The 24,713-nt window shown below is 49.5% G+C and overlaps 6 protein-coding genes across 6 annotated transcripts; 2 read left to right on the forward strand and 4 right to left on the reverse strand.

Annotated features, from left to right (window-relative positions):
- The first annotated feature begins 8 nt into the window (after window positions 1–8).
- Window positions 9–1,535, forward strand: B0J16DRAFT_335292 (Mis12 protein-domain-containing protein). Its single transcript, XM_046127059.1, has 2 exons — window positions 9–430; window positions 483–1,535. Exons 1-2 carry the CDS (start codon window positions 368–370, stop codon window positions 1,452–1,454), a joined length of 1,035 nt encoding a protein of 344 aa, XP_045987360.1. The 5' UTR covers window positions 9–367; the 3' UTR covers window positions 1,455–1,535.
- B0J16DRAFT_283360 (uncharacterized protein) lies at window positions 1,536–5,675 on the reverse strand. The gene is made up of 4 exons (XM_046123988.1): window positions 5,475–5,675; window positions 5,025–5,419; window positions 4,607–4,970; window positions 1,536–4,206 (listed from the first exon to the last, which is right to left on the reverse strand). The coding sequence occupies exons 1-4, from the start codon at window positions 5,510–5,512 to the stop codon at window positions 1,686–1,688; spliced, it is 3,318 nt and encodes a 1,105-aa protein (XP_045987361.1). The 5' UTR covers window positions 5,513–5,675; the 3' UTR covers window positions 1,536–1,685.
- A 520-nt stretch (window positions 5,676–6,195) lies between these two features.
- Window positions 6,196–9,657, reverse strand: B0J16DRAFT_79963 (ATP-utilizing chromatin assembly and remodelling N-terminal-domain-containing protein). The gene is made up of 7 exons (XM_046134483.1): window positions 9,489–9,657; window positions 9,363–9,428; window positions 9,250–9,308; window positions 9,178–9,196; window positions 9,057–9,122; window positions 7,320–9,004; window positions 6,196–7,268 (listed from the first exon to the last, which is right to left on the reverse strand). Exons 1-7 carry the CDS (start codon window positions 9,489–9,491, stop codon window positions 6,203–6,205), a joined length of 2,964 nt encoding a protein of 987 aa, XP_045987362.1. The 5' UTR covers window positions 9,492–9,657; the 3' UTR covers window positions 6,196–6,202.
- A 1,699-nt stretch (window positions 9,658–11,356) lies between these two features.
- On the reverse strand, window positions 11,357–13,392 carry B0J16DRAFT_369561 (Dolichyl pyrophosphate Glc1Man9GlcNAc2 alpha-1,3-glucosyltransferase). The gene is made up of 3 exons (XM_046130283.1): window positions 13,076–13,392; window positions 12,257–13,023; window positions 11,357–12,208 (listed from the first exon to the last, which is right to left on the reverse strand). Exons 1-3 carry the CDS (start codon window positions 13,150–13,152, stop codon window positions 11,547–11,549), a joined length of 1,506 nt encoding a protein of 501 aa, XP_045987363.1. The 5' UTR covers window positions 13,153–13,392; the 3' UTR covers window positions 11,357–11,546.
- A 318-nt stretch (window positions 13,393–13,710) lies between these two features.
- B0J16DRAFT_335298 (concanavalin A-like lectin/glucanase domain-containing protein) lies at window positions 13,711–15,681 on the forward strand. The gene is made up of 2 exons (XM_046127060.1): window positions 13,711–14,195; window positions 14,268–15,681. The coding sequence occupies exons 1-2, from the start codon at window positions 14,101–14,103 to the stop codon at window positions 15,499–15,501; spliced, it is 1,329 nt and encodes a 442-aa protein (XP_045987364.1). The 5' UTR covers window positions 13,711–14,100; the 3' UTR covers window positions 15,502–15,681.
- Window positions 15,682–15,890: 209 nt separating this feature from the next.
- Window positions 15,891–21,657, reverse strand: B0J16DRAFT_261853 (uncharacterized protein; the record flags this gene model as incomplete). The annotated part of the gene is made up of 12 exons (XM_046123285.1): window positions 15,891–16,110; window positions 16,162–17,235; window positions 17,283–17,409; window positions 17,465–17,532; window positions 17,603–17,724; window positions 17,768–17,774; window positions 17,957–18,039; window positions 18,318–18,369; window positions 18,581–19,452; window positions 19,508–19,892; window positions 19,946–21,317; window positions 21,414–21,657. 12 exons carry the CDS (start codon window positions 21,655–21,657, stop codon window positions 15,891–15,893), a joined length of 4,626 nt encoding a protein of 1,541 aa, XP_045987365.1.
- Window positions 21,658–24,713: the final 3,056 nt, after the last annotated feature.

Consider the following 24,713-nt stretch of genomic DNA (forward strand, 5'->3'; position numbering starts at 1 on the left):
CCACTGAAGACTGAGCAAGCCACAAGCTAGCGGGGTTAGTCCCCGACGGTTGACAGTTGATAGATTGTGCTGACGCCTTGCGATTCAGGCGTCGACGTCGATTTGTCCATCATGATGCCGTTACGCAGTGAATTAGGAAACATTGTGGTTGGAACATGGTCGGGAAGTCTATTGCTTGGATAAACGATTGTGCCCAATTCGTTTATATTTCAACGTTGTGCAACTTGAGGATTGACTTTCTAGAATTGCCTACTCTCAAAATACATGAATCCACCAATTCTCATTTACGCGATTAGACGCGTCTAACCGTTAAACTGCTTCTTCCTCAACAACCTCACTGATTCGATTGCCATACGATACTTCAAAGATGGCAGCGCAGCAGAACTCAGACTATGAGCTCCTAACAGAGCACTTTGGCTATCCTCCAGTCGTATGTCACTTCTCATTAGATTTAGCATGAATAGCCACTAATTCTCTTCCAGTCCCTCCTCGACGACATCATCAACACCGTCAACGTCCTTGCCGACCGCGCTCTAGACTCAGTTGAACGTCTGCTCCTTTCCATCCCACCGCAAGCTCTCGGCTTTTCCAACAAACATGCATCTAAAGATGGAACTCCCGCATTACCGCCAGACGAAGCGGCCAAACTCGAGATCGAGCATGGCACACACCAGCTTGAGACACTGCTCAACGCGTCCATTGATAAGAACTTCGATTTATTCGAACTATACACAATGAGAAATATCTTGACAGTGCGACCCGACGATCAGCCGTTTATGCGTCTGGCGCATTATGAGGGTCTGGATTTTGCAGGGTTAGAACGACAAGATCGTCCAACAGCTGAGTCGGTAACTGCGCTACGGAGGAGGTTACATGCTAGCCAGCGGCTCCATACTGCACTTGAAGCCGAACGGGCACGAAACGATGCTCTGCTCGACAAATTACGATCTTTACTAGGTACTGTGCCCGATGTAAAGGCGGAAGAAGGACAGGCTACACCAGAACCCGCACCAGATGGCTCAGCGTTTGGATTCCTGCGCGACAAGGCAAGCCTCCAGAATGCTGGAACCGATAAGCCCATTGCAACCACAACAGAGTTTACACTTTCCCAATTACAAGCTCTTCGCGCTCTATCGACATCGTTACGCACACTGCTTCCTGATCTTGGCCCTACTGATGCAGATACCTCGGACAATGCTGTTAGTGGCTCACGTACTTGGAGACGTGAGCGTGTGGAGTATGTCGAGGGCGCATCGCGGAAGTATCTCGAGACAGCGAGAGGATTGGAACTTGGAGAACAGGGCGAGGTGCGTGACGGCGAGTGGCAGGGCGAGGGCCGTAAGATAACAAGAGGTGATGTTGAGGGGTTGGAGCAGGTAGCCTCCATGCTAGGACAGAAAGCAACGACGACAGGGGAGCCTTCGGGCGATGGAGAGCCAATGGATGAATCATGAGTTAAATTACATGGGAATGAGGCGGCATTCTCGAGGGGCGTCTAGGCGTAATAGGAAAATGGTTATATCAAGTGTGAATAATTTTAGAATCTTTCAAATATACAAAGGCGTGCTTGAAGGCACAGTAAACACCTCATCTATGCAGCGAGGAATTAAGACCTCTGTTACACTCTAGTGATTTCGCATATTGGTACATTTTCGTTGATCCAGCCCGGCCCATCCATTCCTCGGCTATCCGCGAGAGAACTGCTTCAGCTTTTGACCGTCTACCAAACCATTGTGCTGAGCCAGGTACCAGAAATGGTGTCTCCAGTATCTTTGGTTCGCACCCTTGTGCTCCTTGTCGTGAAGCTTATGCTTGAGCACGACATCCACAACCCTCTGGGCAGACTCCATGTCTCGATGCCCGAGGAGCGCCTGCATCAGCTCAGTAAGACACGAAAGTGACGTGACAGGACGACCCGAGGTAGCAAGGTCATCAAAGATATCCATGGCTTCCTGTATATTGCCGCTGATGGCATGGGCAGTTGTGACACGCTCCCAGAGAGTTTGATCGCCGGTGGACACTGATGTCAGATTGTTTTCCTTGAGCAAAGAGCGGACCTTGTTGATATCCGGAGGATTGTGACGAAGAGCACGCTCAATGAGGATTGTGATCATGTGTGGGGTGAGAACGGAACCAAAACCGCTTTGACGCATGTGCTGCTGCAGAGCAGAAATGACATCGTCAGAGCAGTTAGGAAGACCATCGAGGGCATATAGCATCTTGCCGTATGTTTCGAGATTGGGTTTGAGACCAGCCTGCTCGATGTCACTGAAGACAGACTTTATAGCAGTAACCTGCTCCTCAGCGCTGGCATCTTGCATGCTACCGATGACAGCTTCGAGAAGAATGGTAAATGTCGCAGAATCAGTCTCGATGCCGTGCTGCTGCATAGAGCGCAGAAGCTGCTCGACCTCTTCACGGTGACCCAGACGGAGAGTCTCGCGGATAAGGATATTGTAGGTACGAGTATTGGGTTCAAGACCTTGCTTTGCAGCCCATCCAAGCAGTTCGTGTGCTGCTTTCGGATCTGTGTGTAACAGACCTTTGAAAGCAGCGTTGATAGTCTCTATGCTAGGTTCCACGGCCTGATCAGTGTTTCCTTTCTTGACTGCTCGTTTCCAATCCTCTACTAGTTCTGAGAGCGCCTCGAGACCTTTTTGATGCTGCCCAAGCTCAATAAGAGCCGAAACACGCTCAGTCCAGATGACACTGTCTAGTTTCGTACCGGACTTCACCAGTTGGTCCCAGAGCATTTCGATCTTGGCAATGTCCTTGCACATCTTCCATCCATGCATCATACTCGTGTACGTTCTGACTGTAGGCTCAAGCTCAAGCGATTTCATCAGGTTGATAGTTTCTTGTACCCGGGCGGGGCGACGAATTGCACACCAGACGAACACCCAGAAATCAAGATAATCGGGGTCTTGGGCTAGCTCAGCCTTGAAAGCTGGACTATCTTGCAGTTTCGCTGTCATTTCATACCATATAGAGCCGATAGCGCCTTTATCGCGCCCCCTGTATGCCGTTCGCAGCTGCTTGTGGAAATTGTTGAGAACCCTGTGGGCCTCAGGGTCATGGTGAATCTGCTTCGCCCCTCGCACCTCGCTGACCGTCTTCACCGCCGTCGGCCACTGGTTTAAAACATATTCTTGAAGCTCTGTCAGTCTTGCAGAAGGGACGGAGGAAGGCCTCGAGAACATGGCCCCAACATCAGCCTGCGTAATTCTGAACTTTGATAGCACAGCTTTAACGAGTATAAATAGGGGTGACAGCATATTCGTAAAGGCAGTCCCCGCGTATCTTTTGTCGGATGAGATAGCTGTAGTAGCCAAGAGCGCGGGAAGAATATCTTGTGCTTGGGGAGGTGGAAATTGAAGAAACATGGATGCTAGGGCACGGGCTGCCTGCTCCTTGGGCGACGCATCACTCTTGACGTTCTCAGTGTCCTTCAAGACCTCTGTCACAGAAGGTAGCGCGAATCGTAGAAATTGGCCGACTTCACTGGGTCTCTTGAGTCGAGAGACATGTTTCCACAAGTTGAGAAGCTCCGTTCTTATCAAAGCGCGGTCCCTTGACAAGTTCTTTACCAGTACGGTTCTGCAACAGATATTCAGGATGAGATCGTTCCTAATGCTGAGATCATAATTCCCAAGGGCAGAGTATTTTTCTGCTACATCCAGACTGTTGTGATAATAGCCATTTTCCAACATATAATCGCGTTGTCTGCGAAGAAGTTCAAGTGCGGCCATATAAATTGGTTTGGGGATGTGCCCTTCGAGTGCCTTGATACTTGGCCAGATCTCATCCTGGAAAATCCGATATTGTTTATCCATGGACATTCTTGTCTTCATTACATTGTTGATTGAGTCGACAATCTCAAGTTCGTTCAGAATAGGCATTGACGAAGTGACAGAGGTTGCTGTGTTGGTGGTAGTAGTAGTATCGACGACATCCTTGGGGCTCACAACTTCTTTGAAGAGGGCCAATGCTGGGTCCTCATCGGGTTGCTTCTTGTCCCCAAATGCGTTGACTCCTTTTCTTTGGCCGTGATATCGTGGTCTTTTGTCCATGCTGTTGCTGTTTGGTTGCCGTCTTGAGATGTCTGGGGTCTCAGCTGCAGTGGAATAAGAGACAGCAGCAGCAGCCCCAAGCCGCTTGGCTGAGGCCGAGGCCGGGACTGAAGCTGACCGCAACTGCGATGAGCATCTTGAGCAGACTGTACGAGATGCGTTCATCTTTTTGGCAGTTGCAGATGCAGTTGTAGATGCAGTTGCAATTTGTCGCTCAGTTAACGTGTTGAGGCTTGATTATTTTTAGTGGTCAAGATGGGTATCGGACCAATCATACATCGGCTGTTACAACCCACCTCGGTAAAGTTCGGTGTGCATATTCCCAAGCAGTCCTGAGATATGGAAGTCATAACATTTAATACCTGAATAACAGATATTGATATCTGTGGGTATTGTTCTGGTAAGTAATTTAAAACAAAATTCAATCACAGAATCTCTATTGTTTCGTCTTCAGATCAGCCACAATCAGCTGTCGCGTGGTGAACCAAATCAATGAATCATCATCGTCATTGTATTGAAATCTCGTCTGCAATTACAAAGAGGCCTTGAACTTGCCGTCAATCTCAACAATCTTCTCTACACTCTTCTTGTAGCCTTCCTCGTTCTTGATCATCTCGACATACGCCGCTACCTTGGGGAACTCTGCCTTCCAAGACTCCCCCTCAAAGGTGCCAAACTTATCAAGCTCAGGCTCAGCAGCAATCAGTGGGAAGCTGAGAAGAATATCCGCAGCCGTCAGCGAAGGTCCGCAGATGTAGTCACCGCCTGATGTAGCCAGATGGCCCTCAATCATCTTTAGGTTGGCATGTAGGTTGGGGAAGATGAACTGGGCAAAGAGCTGGTTGACCAGCAATGTCGAGATAGGCCGGATGAAAAAAGGAACTTTGGGGCCTTTGAGCACTGAATAAAAAGTTAGCAAACGTCACTGTCTGGGTTGTCAAAGGTTCAACATACTGCTGACAACAAGAGCCATGACCAGAGGGGGCATCAGAGTACCCTCGCAGTAATGAAGGTAGTACTGATATCTCATCCACATCTCAGTTTCGCCTCCAATCTTTCCCTCCATACCCTCCTTCCATCGCGGGGGCAGCAGCCTCTCGCCTTCAGGCACATTCTCTGTGAGGTACTGGGTGATGAAACCACTCTCAGCCAAAGTGATAGGCTCAGCGTCTGCCCCGGCACCAGCGGGCGTGATCTGAATCACAGGCGACTTGCCCAGAGGGTGGATCTTTCGCAGCTCTGGAGGGGCGAGGAATGTCTCCTTGTTACGGTGGAAAACCTCCAGCTCATATGGCAACTGGAGTTCCTGGAGCAGCCAGAGGATACGCTGAGAGCGAGACTTCTCGAGCCTGAATTTATTAGTATTGCGATGCTTAGATGTATATATGAAAATGAGAGACCTACCAGAAGAGCTTGACGTTAGGAAGTTCGGATGAAGCCATTGTGAACTATATGGTATATTGATAGGTTTGAGATGGAATAGTCGAATGCAGAATAACTCAACAATATTTCGGCACCTCGGATTGCCTAACTAACTAGTTATATACAGTCCCTTTTTGTAGGCTCGGCCAAGCTTCCCAATGTGGGCGGCCTAACTACGTAGACTGTCGGATGAGTTAGGACATCCTTGCGACATGACACGACCATTGTTGGCTGGTGGATGCAGATCGGTTGAGATCCACATATCATATATCACATGTGCCGAGTATTTCAGCTCGAATCTCGCATGCTAACTAGCAAACAGTTTTTATGATTCGTCTCATCTCATACAAACAAAAGGCTCTAAAAGTTCAGCCCTTGATCTAGTCTATGCCACTCCCTGATGCAACCGGTCGCCATGCCATATAGTGTAATGCAGTGCAATGTGATAAACCAGCCTCTCTCGGAACCCTTTCTCAACAAAACAGATATATGAGAACCGAACGCCGTTTGTTCTCCAAGACTCCTCCAGCCTGGCATAATGCCAAAATCAACACGCCAAGGCACGCTTGCCTGTTAAAAATAAAAATAAAAACCCACCAATATTCTTTTATATGTCTTCGCCACGTCTTTTTGCAATGCAATCAATCCTTTCAAATATTGTCTCCCATGTGCAAGCCGAATGTCGCCGAACAATAACAACACGGCTCTCTTTATCGTCGTCGGGTTTTGGCTGCTGGGGCTGGGGCGTCATTAACAGCCTCGCGCTTCCGAGTCTGCTTTCGAGATCGTGGCGGTGGGGGAGGGTCACTATGCAAGTGTCCCAGCTCCTCAATCGCTGTCGTGTTCTCCCACTGGACACTGCGATAGTTGCGTGTGTCGGGTGACTTGTCTCGGATACGAGTGCTCATGCGCTTCTGAGTTTCCTCCTTCTTCTCGCCTTCTTCTTCAGCTGAAAGATAGGTCTTGCGACTCTGCATGTGCTTGGCAATCTTGTCCTTGAAGCTCAGGAGCTCTTTTCGAAGTTTGAGCTCGTTGAATCCGCGTGGATCTAGCCACTTGATAAGCTCATCAACATGTTCAGGCTCCGAGATGTAACCCCATTGATGCGCGTTAAAGACGCTTGTGTTGGCCTCCTCCATGGCCTTTCGTTCAGGGACTGTCATGTTGAACTTTGCCTTGTACTCCTCCTGAAGGTCGGCAGGCAGGTCAATGTAACCTTCTCGCTCGAGTTCGTCGGGGCCTTGAACCCAAATCAGACCATTGGCATAGTCCGCTGAGGCTGTTGAGCTATCCGGAAGGCCAGCATACGGCATGCCATTCCTTTCGAACCAATAGTACCGGTTCCAAAAGCGATCCTTTCCAAGGACTCGGGTTCGAGGGCAGTCGGCTTCGCGCAGATCGTTTTCGATCACAGCAATTTCATCTTCGCACTTCTTGATGACATCTTCCTTCTTCTGAATGTCCTTCAAGAGTTTGGTGAACTGCTTCGATTGAGCTGGAGGCTTAGGAGTTTTGGCGGCCTTAGCAGCCTTTTCCTTCTCCTTCTTGCGAGCCTGTTCTTCCTCTTGCTTGCGCTGCTTAGCCGTGAGAGGTCGTCGACGCTTTCGGGATGCCGGGTCCTCTTCAGTCTCTTCACCGTCAGCTTCTCGAGACATGATTGAGTCGTCAGGTTCAGCCATCTTCACATCGCCGTCCTCTTCCTTCGGTGGCGAGGGAGGCATGTTGTCTGGCAACAAGATCTTCTTCTGCTCATTGAGTTGACGCAAATCCTCGATGCTGCATAAGCTGTCAGTACAAAGCACTTGATATAGATGGTTGAGAACTTACGCTTGCTTGCGCTGTCGCTGGAACTCAATTCGTTCCTTGCGGTATGTGGTCATGGTTTCGCTGCAGTCCTCCATATAGCCTCGCATAGCCTTAGTCTCAGTGGTCAGCATGCAGAGGATCTGTAGAGCCTTGACTCGCTGGTTAACGTCGAGCTGAGCATATTGCTGCTTGACCGTTTCTTGAGTAGCATCTGCCCCGGCCGGCGCAAGGAGGTGCAAAAGCTCCTCACAAACATCGTGCCGGCGTTCATTCTTCGATAGCTGATGCAGGAGACCAACAAGAATTCGCTCCCAGCCACCATTGACAAAGTCTCGCTTTCGAAGATGCTCAATCCAGTCATAATCTTTCAGAAGCTGTTCGGCACGATGTTTGGTCTCTTCCTCACTTTCCTTCTCGGCAGCTGCGGCCTCGGCAGCCAGTCTTTCTGCCTCTGCCTTGGCAAGACTGCTGCGAGTGGCTCGTCTTCCTGGCTTGACTTCCGGCTCCGGAGTGGGCAGGGTGCTATCGTCCTCATCTTCCTCCTCATCACTATCTTCTTCGTCGACTTCAGGTAGGTTGATTCGCACCTTGCCACCGTCAGCCTCTGAGTCAACCAAAATCTTGAGAACCGAACAGTGGATCTCATCAATTAGCTGGATTGGTAGTTGCTCCGATGTAACGCAAAGCGCCTCGACATAGTCGTCGAAGGTAAAAGAATCCAACTTAAAAACTTCACAGTACACATTGAGTGTATCCCAAGTCTCGAGCAAAGGCCCAATCGATTCCATGTTGATCTTGTCGGAGAAATCGTTCTGTGTCGTGTCGTCGTTTTCTACCTTGATTGGAGGGTTTCTGCAGAGAAACTTGAGGGGCGGACGTTTTCTGTCGTCTCGAGGCTCAAGTTGCAGGTCTTCAATGGGGTACTTTGGAGGCGGGGGAGGGGGAGGAGGAGGAGTGGGTTCTCGTTGGATAGGTGTCTGGATGCCATAGTCTGAAGGAGAGCTGAACGGATTGCCTCCATGAACAGGCATGTTGAGAGGCCATTTAAGACCCTTGGAACCTGCTCCATGCTGGCCCGGCTTCACCTTGCTCTTGGGAGCTGGCTTGAGTTCTGGCAGACGGACTGGACCGGAGTGCAGAGCGGAGGTCAAGTCATGACCGTTGGTCTCATGGTTCATATGCGCTCGCTTCTGAGCTTGGAGCTGTTTGCGCTCCATGACTTTGTTGTCGTATCGAAGATGAGGGGGCACACGCGTGTCGATATGGTACTGGCTTGCATACTCATTTTTTACCAACCATGGCGCACCATTCCATGCATCACGAGTGACCGTCTTCTTAATGAAGGACCTGAGCATCGCCTTGGTGAAGATACCGCGGTCTCGGCAAATATGCTCATCCGTTACATTTGTCTCTTCGTCAGAGTCCTTGAGATCCACCAGGTAGCGGGTTGTGGGCAGAGAATGGCTTCCATCAGGAAGAGCGCGTGGGCCGAATGTTGTCTTGTCGCGAACCAGTCCATGAGCGCGATCGCCTCCCTTCATAGTCACTGTGACCTCTTCACCAGGGTAGTAGTCATGCTTAAACTCGTCGTAGATTTGATCGACGAGATTATCGAGGCGTGAAACGGTCTGAAACTGCACCTTACGCAGTATAGGACCTTTCAATGCCTCAGGAAACGAAGCTTCGACTTCTTTGCCACCTGCAAGCTAAACAATCATGTGAGTCCAGATCGTTGAAAATAAGGTTGGGAGTACAAACCTCACTCTTCAACGCCTCAAAAAAAGTCAAGCCGGAATGGCCTGTAATTTGATCGTTGAAACGACGCTATAAGATAGGTAAGTAAGGGATACTAGGATGCGAATCAAGCATCATGGCTAACCTGTTTGTAAAAATCCATGCTAGGAATAGTATAAGTGAATGCACTTAGAATTGAGTGACGAATCAAACTCACCGGTCAAGATAGCTCTCATATGAACTGAAAACCTCTCCTGTTTGGGGAATATGCCAAATCTATCACTGTTCAGTGGTTGCGCAAAACATACAGTCCTTTGCGCGCACGCATACCTCAGCGTTCTCATCTTCGATCTCCGCGGCCGGCAAGAAGCGGACGGGTTTCCGTTTGAAGAGAACCTGGTAAAGTCAAGTTAGTAAAGTGCAGCCGGAGGAGGGGCAAGTGGTGAAAGCGCGTACCATTGTCTAGTATCGCAGATACAAGAGGCGGGATTGGAAGTTCAAAGTAAAGGACTGCAAGGCTGAAGGTGTAGCCTTCCCCCGCTAATAAGAAAGTTGATTCAGTATGCCGATATGTGGTAGCATGAGCACAAGCAGGAGTAAGAGTCAGAGCAAGAATGTGGTGGGAAACGCGACGGCAGAGAATCGTGCTAGAGTGAAATTTGGCGTCGTTTGTTGCGTGGGCGGATCGAGAAGAGCGAACGCGGGCGCGCAGGTGGGAAATCAAATCGGGGGTGGACTCCTCTCTTCGAGAGTGATGCGATGGAGCCCAGAGAGGGTCGGGTCGAGGTGACTTACACGGCTTGAGGCTGATCAAGGTATAAGACGCGAAAAAGAAGCTGTGTAAGTCGGCTTATCCTGGTTGGGGAGAGGAAAGCTGCTGTCGTGATGAGAATCAAGGCGAGAGTAGGAGTGAGGAGAATGATGTAGGTCGGAGAAGAAAAAGAAAGAGCCCAAGAGGGAAAGGAAGGAAGGAAAAGAAGCGGGCTTCCATGGACTGGACGCGACGGGAGTTTAACTAACGGCTTGCTCGCCAGGGTTCCGGGGATGGAGGGTGGGTCACTGGGAGCTGAGAGATACTTTGGAACGCCACTAGTGTTCCGCCCATGATTCAGTATCTCTTTTGTACAAGTAACATCCACTCCAGTCCCGTACCTTGCGTTTGTTAGTGCACCAGGCCCAGGTTCATGGGCGGCATAGATTGGAGAGGATGGACGGTATCCCGAGCTTTGAGGTGCTCTTAAAGGATGCGGCTGCAGAAAGATAGATAATATTGACCATACTAGACTCTGCCTCTTTCCCGGCAAACATGATACTATATTCTTAGGTAGGTATCCGTATAGATCTTTCAATCAATGCTTCGCTGTCAATTCAGTCAGCGCGTCAAAATGTCATGTCCCAGTTTTTTTTTAGCTTAGCTCCTCATGGGATCCGCCCAACCCCTGCGGCCCGCCGGCCCTCCTCCTCACGGCCTTAGATCCATCATTCAACTTTGCCCGCCTATAAAACAAGCACAAGTTGGCTTTTCACTCACGTTCTTGGGCTCTTTTTATTCCTCGTGAAATTCTGAACATGAATGACTCAGTAAAAGCTATCATATAAGCATGATTAAGAAATTATACTTGATATAGCTCTATCTTGAAAACTCCCCGGAAACTCGGCATACCGTCATCTCGGGACGCCAAGTAAGCTTCTGATACAAACACAACGCACTCTACGCCAAAGGAAATGCCAGTGAACAATAGGAGAGCTTCCAATGATAGTATTCCGCAAGTATCAAGAAGCCACTGTCACCCGCTCCCGCTATAGAAATGCATCATGACATAGAATTCTACAAGTCCTTGTCTTTGGCCCGTGTAAGTCATATAGAGATGTAATCCATAGCTATAACTATCATGATGCATCTCAACATGGCCAGACCAGCTTCTTTCCGTGTGCAATGATAGTAAACCCCGTTTTAATGCAGTTTCTGACACTGACACAAGTGCTCTGCCAGTTCTCGAGCTAAACCTGGAGTCTCTTCAAGGGGCCTGGAAAGCTCCACATTTCAGATCGCCAGTTTATTCCACCGCCACCTGCCACCTGCCACCTGCTGGGCACTTGTGAGGCTGGAAATATTTGAGCATTGTATGGCAGAGTCGAGGACGTGACCGGTATTGCCGACATTGTTAATACCATGGCCCTAAATAAAACAACACAATTGACTTAAGAAGCTTATATGTGTGTCATGACAGACAATTGATCATATACCCAAGATTTCCTACAAACAAGCCAACAGAATCATCATGAACTACCGAACGTGATGCATGCCAGAATATTTTGTACTACTGGTGGTAAGTCCTTTCCATTTTCTTGATATTATACACTGTCTTATTACACCCTCGTAAAGTTGCGTTGCCTCTAGTCATATTGGGTATCGACGAACTCTGCAGCGTACCAGAAGCATCAAAATATGGCCTCATACAAGTTTCAAGAAGATAGGAAATCTATTTTGGGTATCTTGATAGTTGCTACAGCCTACGCAGTGAAATACACAACCATATATCCCACCCAGCTTCCAACCACGCCTATCGCTGAGTACGAGCTCGTAAACATCAGCGGGATAAACTCATAGTTCTTTCCGAATATGAGGTGATGTAGCAGTGAGCAGTACAGAATCAGCGGGATGCTCACAGCGATGTAAAGAGTGCTGAATCTGTCTAGGAGAAAAATCCTAGGTTTGTTGGAGGCAGGGGCAAGACGATCGAACGCCAAAAGGAATACCACCAGCCAGACAATCGTGTAGATGGTCTTGATAGGGAACTCCGCTGGTGTAAATAGGAGCGGGAAGAGTGAAACATAGCCGGCAACGGCAAGTGGACGGAAAGCCCCGAGATGCCGCCTGTCCCGAAGGGCAATGAGACTGAACGGGATAATGACAAGAAGAATAGCTTTCTCGTGCACATGCCAGCCGAACAAGAAAGAGGAGTATCCGCACAAGGTGACAGCTCCAATGAAGGTTTCCCAAGTCGGTTGGAAGAAGAGCTTGATCAGAGGTACGACCTGGAAAAAGAGTGTGAGAACAAAACAGGCTCGTGGACTGATTTCCGGCAATACGGCGAACGCCGTGTCTCCAACCAAGCCACGGGTGACACTTTGCAACGCGCTCTTGTCGACAGCCCATCCGATTCGTGGGGCAACTATACAATGTTAGAGGTGCGCAGTTGTGTAACGAAGACGTGACATACCATGGATAAGGATTCGATCCGCAAAAGAATAGAGAGCCCAGACGTTAGGCGCCCAGTAAGCATGGCAAAGGCCACGGGAGAAGGGGAAGAGCCGGCTCAACAACTGGGGGATCTGACCCATGGCAGCAAATGGACCGAAGGCGGCTCCGAAAATTGTTCCAATGCCGAGACCTAGCTTGATAGAGTTCAAGAATCGAATGCGGAAGATGGATTTGGACGACAGGCAGTATACCCGCAAGAGATAGACAAAGTAGGCAGGGGCCAAGTATAAGTAGATGTGCTTGAAGCAGAGCAGAGCAGCAAAGATAAGTCCACTGCTCAATAGTTCACTCTTTTCGCGCGCGAGAACAAGAGACATGACAAGGATGCCGTACATGAAGCCATTGTACTGGAAGTGGATATGATCAATGATGAGGAGCCCTGGCGAAAGAATAATCGATAGAGCGGCTGTCTGAGCAGCCCGGCGAGACTTGAGAGGCGCGGAGTCGATGAAGGTCTGCAGCGCCCAAACCAGAACAAGCTCGGTAATAATGACCGAAGTTCGTTGGAAGTAGATGGTCTGCCAGCTATCGTAGTCGAGGTTGTAGACTTTAACCATGAGGGGATCCACGAGACGAGCGACATGGGCGAGAATCCATTCGAAGTAGGCGAAGAAAGGCGGATAATCCAGAGTCCATTCCGACGTCTTCTCGACGTACCATTTCTCCAGAGGCAGACTGTTTGTGATGGCGAGCCAATTGCGATGAACTTCAAAGTCGGTGGATTTGCTGCGGACGGCGATTAGCGACGCGACAGATAAATCGGGCATGATGGACTCACTATGCGGGGAACAAGAGAATCTTGAAGGCAGCAGCGACAAGCGCAGTTTGCGCAAGTGTCGGGTAATGCTCACTCATGATGCGCGGTGACGGATTGTGTTGTCGCTGAGCTGTAGCTACCTCATATCATGCATGGCCTTTGGATTGCGTGCGATTAGATACAAGTCATGAGGAGATGGAAATGCAGATGGAGATTGGCTCGTGTTCTTTTTGGCGACCTAACCAAATGGATGGAGGTTGAGCTCAGGTCCCCACTATAGTCTATGATATACCTACCCTGGGAATTGACAGTTTTAGAGCTTACAGGGGTTGGGCGTGTAATGAGTTTCCAATTGCTATATTGAGTTTAGAAGCCAGTGTATGGCATCAATTCAACCTTTAAGTTACTATGTAGTAGCGAATTACAACACTCAATCTCTAGAAGATTCTGAAAGGGGCTTTTAATTGAACTTACCAAACTACCGACGGCCCGAGCTCTCGTCACCCAGCTTCTCAGTACCCAAATCCACCAATCATGGTCTCTATCGGGCTTCCCCAAGCCACGTCGCTGTAGTTGAATTACGCCACAGAACCCCTAAGGCTGAGCGGAATGGTTCGCATGTGGCTTCATCAACCTCATGGGATCCTTTTCTTTCCCCTGATTCTCTAGACTTGACGGTCGATTCTTGATATTATTAATTCTTCTTGAATACTATTGTTCTCATCTGCCTGTCTTGCTGTTTTTGTCTTGTCAAAGCCAGTAGTTGTCGATTCTTCAACCAACCTTTTGTATCACCCCGCTCTTAGAACACCAACTTCAGTTTTGGAGCTGCACGCTGCTTCCAGGGGCTGGATAGTGCAAAGTGTCCTCAGCCTTGCCTCCACCAACTCGGCTTGTACCTTTTACTTTCCGGGCTTCTTTGCACGACTCGCTCCTTGGGAAAAAAAGAAGCAATATTTCAGGTGTCGAGTTTGTGGTTGATTACTTGATACATCCCTGTTTTTATTCGTTTCTTTGTCCATTGGAGCTATTGTGCTGTACCTATCATGAAGGTCTCTTTCTCTTTGGCTGCGCTGCTGGCAGCAAGCCTGTCACAGGCCCAATATCTCATCAGCGAGCTTAGTTTTGGCCATGCTGGAAGGTTTGTTCTGAACTTTATGCTACCATGATGGCTCTGCCCAAGAACCATTGTTAACCTGTCTTCCACCTATAGGATAAGTCCTCCCGAGGCCCGCGGACAGATTCCCAACTTCGCCGTCCAGGGCAACCCAAACACTCCTGAGGTTCTCTCTAACCGAATTATCCTTACTCCTCTCGCTCCCGGCAACCAGCGCGGTGCCGTTTGGGGTCAGCAACCTCTGCTCCGAACCCAATGGATCGCCGACGTCGACTTCCGAGCCAATGGCCCCGATCGCGGCCGTGGCAACCTCAACATCTGGCTTGTTCGCAACGGTCCTGCTACGATTGGCGCTGGAAGTATTTACACTGTCGGCAAGTTCGACGGTCTCGCTCTGGTTATCGACACATCTGGCGGTTCGAGCGGTATGGTTCGCGCTTTCTTGAACGACGGCAGCACCGATTATGCCAGACAGAACAACGTCGATGAGCTCTCGTTCGGCCACTGCCCATACAACTACCGCAACCTCGGTCGACCTTCTCAGGTCAAGCTTCGACAGACTGCCAAGTCGTTCCGCGTGGAGTTGGACGGCAAGCTCTGCTTTGAGTCTGATAAGATCAGCATTCCTACCGGCTACCAGTTCGGTGTCACTGCTGCCACTCCTGATAACCCTGACTCTTTCGAGGTTTTCAAGATGGTTGTCATGGCTGACAACAGCGACAGTGGTGCTGTTCGCAACGATCCTCCCAAGCAGCAGAACCAGCAGCAGCAGCAACAGCAACAACAAAACCAGAACCAGAACCAGGCCCGTGGTCAACCCGCCCAGGCTAACTCCAACAAGAACGCCAGGAACGATGGCGAGTACGCGGACGAAGATCCCGATATCTTTCAGACCTCCAAGGCCCAATTCATGGACCTTCACAACCGCCTGCAGAACACCAACCACCAGCTCTCATCTCTGCAGCGCACCTCTTCCCGCCACCAGCAGCAGGACGAGAAGCGACACGAGGATTTGACTTCACTGATCGGTCAGCTCCGTGCCGATATGCGCAAGCTTGACGATATCACTGCTCTCCAGTCTCGTATCGTGGAGCTTGAGAAGGATATCCAGGGTCTCCGAAAGGAGCTCACCCGTAAGCTGCAATCCACCGAGCGCACCTTCAAGAGCACCCTCAACGACCACCACAGCACCCTGTCAGAGGTTGTCATGTCCAAAACCCCTGGTCACCGCTTCCTCATCTTCTCCATCATTGGCACTCAGTGCCTTCTTGTCGCTGCTTATATCGTGTATAAGAGACGGCGAGCATCCATGCCCAAGAAGTACTTGTAAGAAATATGAGAAACTCAAGAGGAGGATATCAAGGGGTAAGGGGCTGTTTTGTATCTATCGAGATGAGATTTGGTGACTAGATGCCCTTTGGGTTGTGTCGCTGTGTTTGTAAATTACCTTCGATGCATGGACCGTACGCATATGGGAGGGCCTTGGTGTCTTTGAAAATCAATGAGCATAAATATGAAAGTCATAATTCAAAATCCAAAGACTAACTGACGGACAACCTGTGTATATCCTAACCATCCTCACCGTAGAGCTTCAATGCTCGACATTATTAATCCAGCCCAACAGGACAAAATCCTAAACCATCCATCTATATCATTAAAACGCATTCGCTTATCCATATGAACCTCGCTCTCGTGAACAGTCAAGCGCTAGCAAATTCGTCAAATCTTCTCGAAGCTACCGTTGACCACGTCAAGCATCTCATCGCCCTTGGGTGCTCCAGAGGTCAAGTTCTCATAACCTCCATGTGTGACAAGGATATCGTCCTCAATGCGTACGCCGCCGACGGGATAGTATGTCTCAAGAAGGTCACGGTTGATGAACTTGGCATGTGTCGGGTTGTTCAGGAAGTATCCCTCAATGAAAGGACGACAGAAGTAGCTTGAGCAGGTCAGTATCAGTTCGCTGAAGTGGGGATAGTCGAGTACTTACATTCCTGGTTCAATGGTAACAATCATGTTGGGCTGGAGAGCTTGTCTGGGCTTGGTAGGGCCCGGAGCTGAAGCCATGCGGTGCATAGCTACCAAAGCTGCAGCTGTCACCATCTCACGCTTCCCGCCCTCGACGTGAAAGTTGTCCCGCATTAAGAGGCGCTCATCGCCAGTGACATCATGAACCTCGAGACCAATATGGTGGCCCAGACCGTGGGGGAAGAAAGCTGCGACGGTGCCTGCCTTTTGTATTTCATCGAAGCTACCTCGCAGGAGACCCAGCTTGCGTAGACCCTGGAGACCCACGTCGCTGGCATGAAGCTGAAGTTCATAGTAGATTGTGCCAGGACGGACACGTGCTATACACTCTTCTTGCATGCGCTGGACAATAGAGTAGATTGCGGAAGCTTCCTTAGAGAAGGATCCACTGATGGGAAGGGTGCGAGTAATGTCGCTAGCATAACATTGATATTCGCACCCGGCGTCGACAACAATGAGTTGCTTTCCCTCAAGAGGCTGATCATTGGATTCGTAGTGCAGGATGGACGCATTAACACCAGCACCGGCAATAATTGGATACGCCTGAGCGTGAGCACCGCGTGAAGTACAGGCTGCGAGAAGAACTGCTGCGACATCCTGCTCATTCCGCATAGTCAGAAGACGTTCAGTCACGGCACGATGAGCGGCTGCTGAGATGCGTGCAGCACGACGAATAAGCGCAACTTCGTATTCCGTCTTGATCACACGGGCTTGATCCATGGCAGGGCGCAACTTGGAGCAGTTGATCTTTGTCTGTCCTCGAGGCCGATCATGAAGTTTCGGAGCCTGGTCTGTATGAATGACATAAAGAGTCTTCTCAGGACGGAGCTGGCTGTGAAGAAACTTTTGTAGCTGAGCAGTGTATCTGACATCGTCGACATCGTACTTTCGCATGGCCTCTGCGGCGTCTGGAGTTGGGCCATGATATAAGACCTGGCGCGGCTCAGCGTAGGGAATCCAGAGGATGAGACGATCCGTAGCGATGTCATAAGTGAGAACACAGTCTGGAAAGTTGGCGCCACTCATATAGTAGAAACTGGAATTTGTTAGTGAAACGTCTGCGTTAGACGGCGGACGACGAACTATCTTCGCTGCTTGAAAGGAGGTGACTGGTCTGAGTCTTCGTAGAGCCGCGTAGGCTCACCAGGGAGATAAATGAGGCCATCGGTAACGCCAAGCTCTTTAACAACCTTGCGCGCATGAAGCTTTGCTATACAAATTGTCAGCTATTTGTTTACTTGTCTAAGTCTCGGTTCTCAACATACCGGGATACTTGTTACCGCTGCTGCTTTTACCGCTAGAATCGCCGTCATTCCTCTTCACCTCAACGCACCTGACTCACAACTCTAATTAATAATTTGATCTCATTACTCGGACCTCCAGGCGAATGGGATGTCACTTACAGCGCGTCAAACTCATCCTCCAGGACAAACTCATAGCTGACCGAGGTCCTTTCACGTGTTTGAGGCCTTTCCTCCCCGCAAATGGGCTTTGGCGGCGTTATCGGCGGTGCCATCTGCGGCCACTATAAACGAAGGAATCTGACTCGTTGGAGAATTAAAGAAAACGAATGAGCTTAATCAAAAGAAAGGCCGAAATAACAGAGATTGGTTTAGAGAAGCGCAGTTGGGAATAAACGTTGCTTTTTGTGAGAGACGGCTTTTTCATGTGATAACAGGTACACAAAGACGGGCACTAAATAAGCTGACCTCAGCGTATCGCAGCGCTGCGATAACGCCCTACAAGCCCAACCGTACTAATTCATCAACTTCATGACGCAACCAGGTCGATAAAAACGACGTTTTAGTCTGTGATGGATTTGTTGGGGACAATTCATTATCTAGCCGTGTAAGCTTGTAATCACCAGGATGCTTTCCCAGTTCTGTTCGCAGGACTATTGTACCTTCAAGTCAAACACCATCTGACTCATCTCCATCTCATCAGTGTAACAAACACTACGCGTGCTTAATATGACTGGCCTCTGGGGTGTTTGGAGTAGCCTTGTATGGCATATCTCATTCATTAAATCTATACTGGAACTGGGCACAATGCAGTGTAGGAACTATCTTCCCGGGCTACTACATTTCCTCCCAACCAGCTTCTTCTACCACAGCTCACATCAGATGACAACCCAATCATTGCCTGTATATACACCAGATCCAACCACCGTCTATGTGCAATGGCCATATCTCTAAGGATGCGCGCATTCCCTTGCTATCCATCTCAAACCAAGGTATCTTAGGACCCTGAATAATCCAAACACTCCATTCCAAATCATAATCGCTCTTCCCAAGAAATCAAAATCAAAATCACTAGCCGACGCCTCGCGCGCTTTCCGTCCTCCCGTATCATAAATGGGTATCAAATGTAGCGACCGTTACATTCCTTGGAATCCTCCTCTTCCTGAACCAAAGAAGCCTCCCCAATCCGCCTGCATTCCCTGTTCTGTAAACATTTGTTGTATTTGCCTTTCTTGGTGCTGCTGTCTGTGTGCTCGTCGATGCGCCATGGAGTGTCCCTGGTGGACAGCGTGTGTCTGTGAGACCGGCCGTCTTTGTTGCATCATCGGTTGGGATTGGTTGGGCTGCATTGTCATGAGGTTTGCTGGATTGGCATACATGGGCTGAGGCGACACACCCATCATGCCCTGGCCTTGTTGATGCATCATGTAAGGTGGTGGTTGCCCAAAGATCTGGCTCTCCACATCGTCAAACGTTCCGGTCAAGAAGAGCTGCATATCCTGGTTCTGATCGCCTACACTGGTACTTGGGTCTGTCTTGCCGGGGAACCCAAGTTCCATCATAGGTTGGTTAGGATAGGCAAATGGATCCTCCGAAGGAAACATGAGCGAATCGAGCTTGTTAACGGGGTTATGCATGCCCATTTGCTGGCCTCCGTAAGACATTCGCTGAGCACTTGTTGCTGTGCTGGCGGTCGATTCCGGAGTGCTACGCTGCATATCAGGGGTCATAAAGTCACCAAAGTTGGCAGCGAAGCTGTTGTCCTGAAATGCGGCGATGCCTCCTCCTTGCATGTCCATAGTACCTTGTGACATCGTTGTGGGATATGTACTCGTTGAAACCTGGCTTGCGCGTGTGAAATCGGCAGTTCCAAGCGACGACATGCTTGCAGGAATAGGGACATTGTGCGAAGAGCCGGAAGAGGGACGTCCTGTGGGGGCCGATCTCTTCTTCGAAGGTGCCTGACGTATAGAGCCGGCATCGAGTTGCTCTGGTAATTGATCGAAGAGCGCCTGTTTTATCATGTTAATGGTAAACGCGAAATACCAGGAAGGGGGGGAATCTTACCGTAAGAGCACCAGTAACTCGCTCCGCCGACATGCTCTTTTCCGACAGCGCTGCTATCATATCCCTTCCAGCTCTAGCATCCGCGAGAACTTCGCCAGATCCAGGTTTCTCGGGGTTTTCTGTAGCATAAAAGACGAGCGAAAGAACAGCAAAGAATTCGGTATACAGCATGAACCAGTACGGCCCACTGAGCACCCGTTGCTTACGGATCTCGAGTCCAATGTGTACGATGTTGCGAGAGACGCTGATTGCAGCCGCTGCGCATGCATATGAAAGTTCGTCGACCTTGGTCCCTTGGCTAAGGCGAGGGGACACATAATGCAGGAATGGTCTGTATAGAACAAGTTGCACATGCGCGTAAGCAAATCTCAATAAATGGCGGATTCTAAGCATACTATTAGTATTGACAAGTTCTGGTTTTATGCTCATTTTACTTACCTGACAGTCTCAATTGGGCCCTCACCGCTCGGACGCCAGTGTTGAGGTAGCCTTTCAAACCAAGAATGGAGCTCGGCCTCAATTTCCTTAATGCGACCATAGCTAATCAGATAGGTAGAGGCGGGCTTGTTGTCCTTGGTGAGGCTGGGGCCCAATCCCTTAGTTGGGTAGACATATTTTGTAACTTTGGACAGGATTTCCATTAATTCCGAGTGAGCATTGAATGCCTGGAAGAACGATGGCGCTCCGGGAGGAGGTCGTAGAATACCGTTATGTGTGATGAACTCGTCGTCGACTTCTAAAGGAAATGGTTGATCAATGTCGTCCACATTGAGAAGGAGAGGGAAACCAAGCAGCGTCGACACATAAATATCCATCTGTCGAACCACATAGAAAACACGCTTCCGCACTTCCTGTTCGATTGGGTCGATCTTTTCGTGCTGCAAATGTCGATGGAGACCTATTCGGAGTGATGAGCGCAGTGCAATACCAACAAAGGAATAGCAACTGCTAAGATTTGAGGTCGCTTGGAGGAAGAGGATAATGAATAGAAGAGCTTGTAACGATATAAGATCTCGACAATCTGTAACGTCGTGTAAAACGGATCGGGCAGCGTTATAATATTTGAGGCCTTCCTCTGTCGCATCTTGATATGCCATACTTCTTGGATCGCTGTCGTCCAGGTTGTTGTACATGCAGCCCAGAGCCATAACAGAAAAGAGAAGTCCGAGGTACTGTGTTTCCTCCTTCGATAAATTGTCCAACGGTGTTTCGTAGATCTTGTCCATCTGCTCATAAAAGGTGGGTACGTGAACGATTCGCACGAGACAAGTCGCGCAACTAAGAGAATAGTAACAAAGCTTTCGGGTGACGTCCTTTGGTGGAAGCTCTGGGTAGCTCGGGGCCACTGAGAAGGGTGTGCCGACTGAAGACAGAGATGGAGAACCGAGGCCGGCCGGTCGTTCCGCACGAGGTAAAAAGGGAGTCTTTGAAGATGGACCAAGCATGCCTCGGAAATGCTCCTTCATGCGTTTCAAGAACACGGCACCAGATGAGATACCATGGAAATCCCAGCTTCCCTTTTCGTCGAGATCGAGTTGACCAACGGAATCAATCATGGAGGTAAGATGAGCATCGTTCGGGTCGGGTTGGCTTGGCGGAGGCTGTCGAATCTTTGAGGCTTGTGAACGAGCATTTTCGCGATTGCGGAATTCTTGTTGAATGGCTGGATCGAGGTTCGGATCGGCTAAGTCGACGTCGGGCATAAATTTATGAAGCAAAGACTCGGCGCGTTGTAGTCGGCTTTCTAATGCCTCAATGTACTGTGGCGCCGGATTTCTTCTTCGATTTGAGGGCTTATCGTATGTGCATTCTGAAGGGAACAGTCAGTCACCGCGCCATATTCCAACAGAAGGGTTTGGAAAGCGAAAGGAGACGATTGAACAGTCAATCTATCAGGGCCGCGTACCGTAGCTGTATACAGAGCAGTGTGTGCAAGGTTGTTTGCCGTCGCATTTGATCTTTTTCCGTCTGCATTCGTCGCAGGCGCGTGTTACTCGTCGTCGCTTTTGAATCGGTTGTGACGCGCCAGAGGGTCCAATTCCGTCCTCATCCAATTCGATGTCGGATTTGATGCTGGCCGATGGCGACGGGGCATCGTCGTGCCAGTCGTGAGATGACTGGCCGCCGTCGGCGACGACGTCGGGTGGCATATCGGGCTTGGTAAAATCAGCAAATGAACAATGATTTGGTTACTGGAGAGAAAAAAATTGGCGACATCAAGGGAACATTGCACGAAGACGAGAGTTTCAGTGCGTCTTGGCAATGCTTAGTGCCCCGTCCACGATTCAGATCGCGCGAATGATGCGGATGCTCAACTGAGGTACAGCGCAACGGTGATGCGAATGAAGAAGCGCGATTGAGGGAGGAGAGTTCGAAGGCTCAACGCTCAAGCAGCCGTCACAACGGCCAAACATCTCACAGGGTGATGCGGTAACTCACCAGTTGGTAGGCTTTTCAGCCACAATGAAGTTGAGGAAAGCTAGTTGGGTATTGTTTTAACAAAGACAAAAAAAAAAGAAAATAAGGGAAAGAGATCGTCGTGGTTTGTTGTTGTTATCGTCGCCGTCGCCGCCGCCGCTATGCGGCAGAAATGAAGAATGAAGCGGGCAGTCAAGTCAAGTCAAAACCGAGAGGGCTATTCGTACAGAATGAATAAGTTGCAGGGTGGCAGGCGTAAGTAGCGAGGCCAGTGGCAGCCCATATCCCAATCGCCCCAAGACTTACAGCCTAGGCCATCAGCGTTCAAAAGACGTCAGATTAAATTGCCGCGGAAAAAGTGGCAGAGTCCAGAATAGAAACAGAGGAGAGTCCAGAATTGAAATGAGATGGTGATGACGGGAAAATCGTTTGGGTGCGTGCCGGGCAAACAGATTGATTAGTACTGTACGGGTTGTACTCTTTCTCTCTCGCTGGACGATAGGTAGCACCAAGTACCGGAGCGCAGGTAGCGTAGTACAGAACCAGGACAGGACTAGTCTGAACTGAGAGACGAGACTAGGCTAGACTAAACTGTTCCAAGTTGCAGGCAGAGGAAAGGGATGGGGACGTGGACAGGGGGGGAGTCTGAAGATGAGAGAGACTGAGAGAGTGAGCCCAGGTCCCAGGTTCAGGGCAGCGACGAAATTTCGCGACGGGACCGAGACGGCAGAGCGGGCGGCAGAGGCTAGTCTAGAGCATCCGACACCTGTGACCTAGCACTGCAGCCCTGGGTACCTCCTAACTACAGACTAGACCACGCTGCAACTTGGAAACTTACGGACGAACGAGAGAGCGAGGGGAGAAGGAAAACCAGTAGGCGGGGCCATCAAAAGGACCAGCCAGCCCCCGGGCCCCCCAAACGAACAGGCTTTGAGGCTTCGATCGGGTCTTCTTAGGTACTAAGTTAGGTTGTCGAAGCCAACCTAGCATCACTGTGTTGTTCAGACAGTGCTGTATGTACCTCACCATTTCACGCTCGTGGTTAGTGCAATGACAAAAAAAGAAACAAATTTAGGTAACGTCGACGACACGATAACCGGAGTATGGAGAAATGGAGGTCAGGCCACCGTATAGCAGAATGCCCAGAGGCGCATGCTAAGATGTGACCAAGACTCCAGGCTAACAATCAAGAGTTGCCAAAGGGAAGATGGGACACAAAAGGCTGGGAAATCTCGAGTGCCAAGTAATACCAAGGCGAAAACATGTCGAGCCAAGAGTAAAAGCCAAGTAGTAAACGCCAACGGGCGGCCGTTTCTGTGTCGTGCTCTTCATTCTACCACTCATTAATTAAGAGAGACAGACACCAAGCCCCATGTTGCCAGAATAATCTTTTCCAAAACGGGTCGAGCGTTTCGTTAAGACGACAGAAGTTTACCACTGCACATACCTAAGTGGCTAACATACAGTAGCGTAATTGGAGAGTTTGCGATTAACGTCGTCAAGAGCAGTAAGACTCACTTCACTGTAAGAGCATCACAGATATACTTTGAGGCTGCTTCAAGTATTTGGGTTGTTTCCTCTTACTTTTGGAATAACAATTGGGATAAGGTTGCGGGGATAGCGATAATGGAATAAGAACGTAAAGCTTAATCAACATTAGTAGTCACTCACATACAATAAGACTTCCCTTTCAGATCTCACAAGCGGAAGATATTCATGGTCCAAGGTCTTGAAAATTGATCTTGGGATTCTTCAGAGGAACAGGTACATGCAAGGAAAGCACTGCATGATACCTCACACTGTGCTATCCAACTCCGGAGGGAAATGGGAGATGCCGCAGGGGGGGATAAGCCTTCTACGTACAGCACGTTAGGTCGAGCGTGTCAGGGGAGGAAACATGGATCCATTTCAAAGTTGGTATCGATTTGCTCTCTTGCTGCGTACAAAAGAACCTTCCATCGTCTTCACGAGATGATTGCCGGTCTGAGTACGAACATATCCCTCACCTTTCTTTGCGGGTGACAAAAACACGCATCAACATGATACTCAATTTGTTGCATGAGAAACAGACATAGGTAGGCATGCTCAAGACCGAGGCATATACATAAGGTACTCTGGGGCATTACCGAACGAGTCAGGTCCAAGCATCGTAACCAGCTATCTACAGTGCTGGACATGTATCTTCTCGTAAAGCGTCGGTGGCTGACTTGCCAGATCTTCCAATTTGACGGATGCTGTATTCCCTCCCTTGAGAAACACGAACAACATATTATTACAGGACCAACGTGTGCGCAATTCGAAGCACAATCACGGCTAACACGGGACAGCAACCTCTGAGAAAAAGAGAAGGCATCCCCACTGTCCAGGGCCCTTCCAGTGGACGGATGCCAAAGCCGCGCGGCCGCAAAATAAACTCGCAGTCTCAGGGACAGGAACCACCCCCTTTGAGAGTAGAACCGCCGGCGTTATTTACCTACAAGCTCAGGCTGTTGCACCGGCGGGTTCAAAAAACTACGTTTCTGTTCTAGGAGGCGTGATCAATTAATCGAAGAAACTATGCACTGTAGATAAAACGCTCATAAACCAGTTGCCATAATGATTTTGTCGGCAAACATGACAGTCCATGGATGTAACGTCGAGTACAGTACCGAGTACCCAGAAGTAATTTTAAGCACCCGCTAACTGAAGAGCGATGAACAAAGGCGCAAAACGCAAAACGCTCTAGACCAACCTTGTCGTCAGCTAAATCACATCCACCTTGACGGCCGACTTCAACTTGGTTGCTTGC

Source organism: Fusarium flagelliforme, assembly GCF_020744385.1.
Source record: "Fusarium flagelliforme strain FIESC 12 MPI-CAGE-AA-0113 chromosome Unknown B0J16scaffold_2, whole genome shotgun sequence".
Taxonomy (NCBI): Eukaryota; Fungi; Ascomycota; class Sordariomycetes; order Hypocreales; family Nectriaceae; genus Fusarium; species Fusarium flagelliforme.

Coding starts and splice junctions, on each gene's coding strand:
- B0J16DRAFT_369561 (XM_046130283.1), bottom strand. CDS start 13,152: ATGAGTGAGCATTACCCGACACTTGCGCAAACTGCGCTTGTCGCTGCT. Junction 13,024..13,075: donor ATTCTCTTGTTCCCCGCATA/GTGAGTCCATCA, acceptor CGCCGTCCGCAG/CAAATCCACCGACTTTGAAG. Junction 12,209..12,256: donor GGATCGAATCCTTATCCATG/GTATGTCACGTC, acceptor AACATTGTATAG/TTGCCCCACGAATCGGATGG.
- B0J16DRAFT_79963 (XM_046134483.1), bottom strand. Junction 9,309..9,362: donor TCGAAGATGAGAACGCTGAG/GTATGCGTGCGC, acceptor GAACAGTGATAG/ATTTGGCATATTCCCCAAAC. Junction 9,005..9,056: donor TTGAGGCGTTGAAGAGTGAG/GTTTGTACTCCC, acceptor ATGATTGTTTAG/CTTGCAGGTGGCAAAGAAGT.
- B0J16DRAFT_335298 (XM_046127060.1), top strand. CDS start 14,101: ATGAAGGTCTCTTTCTCTTTGGCTGCGCTGCTGGCAGCAAGCCTGTCA. Junction 14,196..14,267: donor AGTTTTGGCCATGCTGGAAG/GTTTGTTCTGAA, acceptor TTCCACCTATAG/GATAAGTCCTCCCGAGGCCC.
- B0J16DRAFT_335292 (XM_046127059.1), top strand. CDS start 368: ATGGCAGCGCAGCAGAACTCAGACTATGAGCTCCTAACAGAGCACTTT. Junction 431..482: donor ACTTTGGCTATCCTCCAGTC/GTATGTCACTTC, acceptor ATTCTCTTCCAG/TCCCTCCTCGACGACATCAT.
- B0J16DRAFT_283360 (XM_046123988.1), bottom strand. CDS start 5,512: ATGGCTTCATCCGAACTTCCTAACGTCAAGCTCTTCTG. Junction 5,420..5,474: donor CCTAACGTCAAGCTCTTCTG/GTAGGTCTCTCA, acceptor TAATAAATTCAG/GCTCGAGAAGTCTCGCTCTC. Junction 4,207..4,606: donor GGCAAGTTCAAGGCCTCTTT/GTAATTGCAGAC, acceptor AGTCTGCTCAAG/ATGCTCATCGCAGTTGCGGT.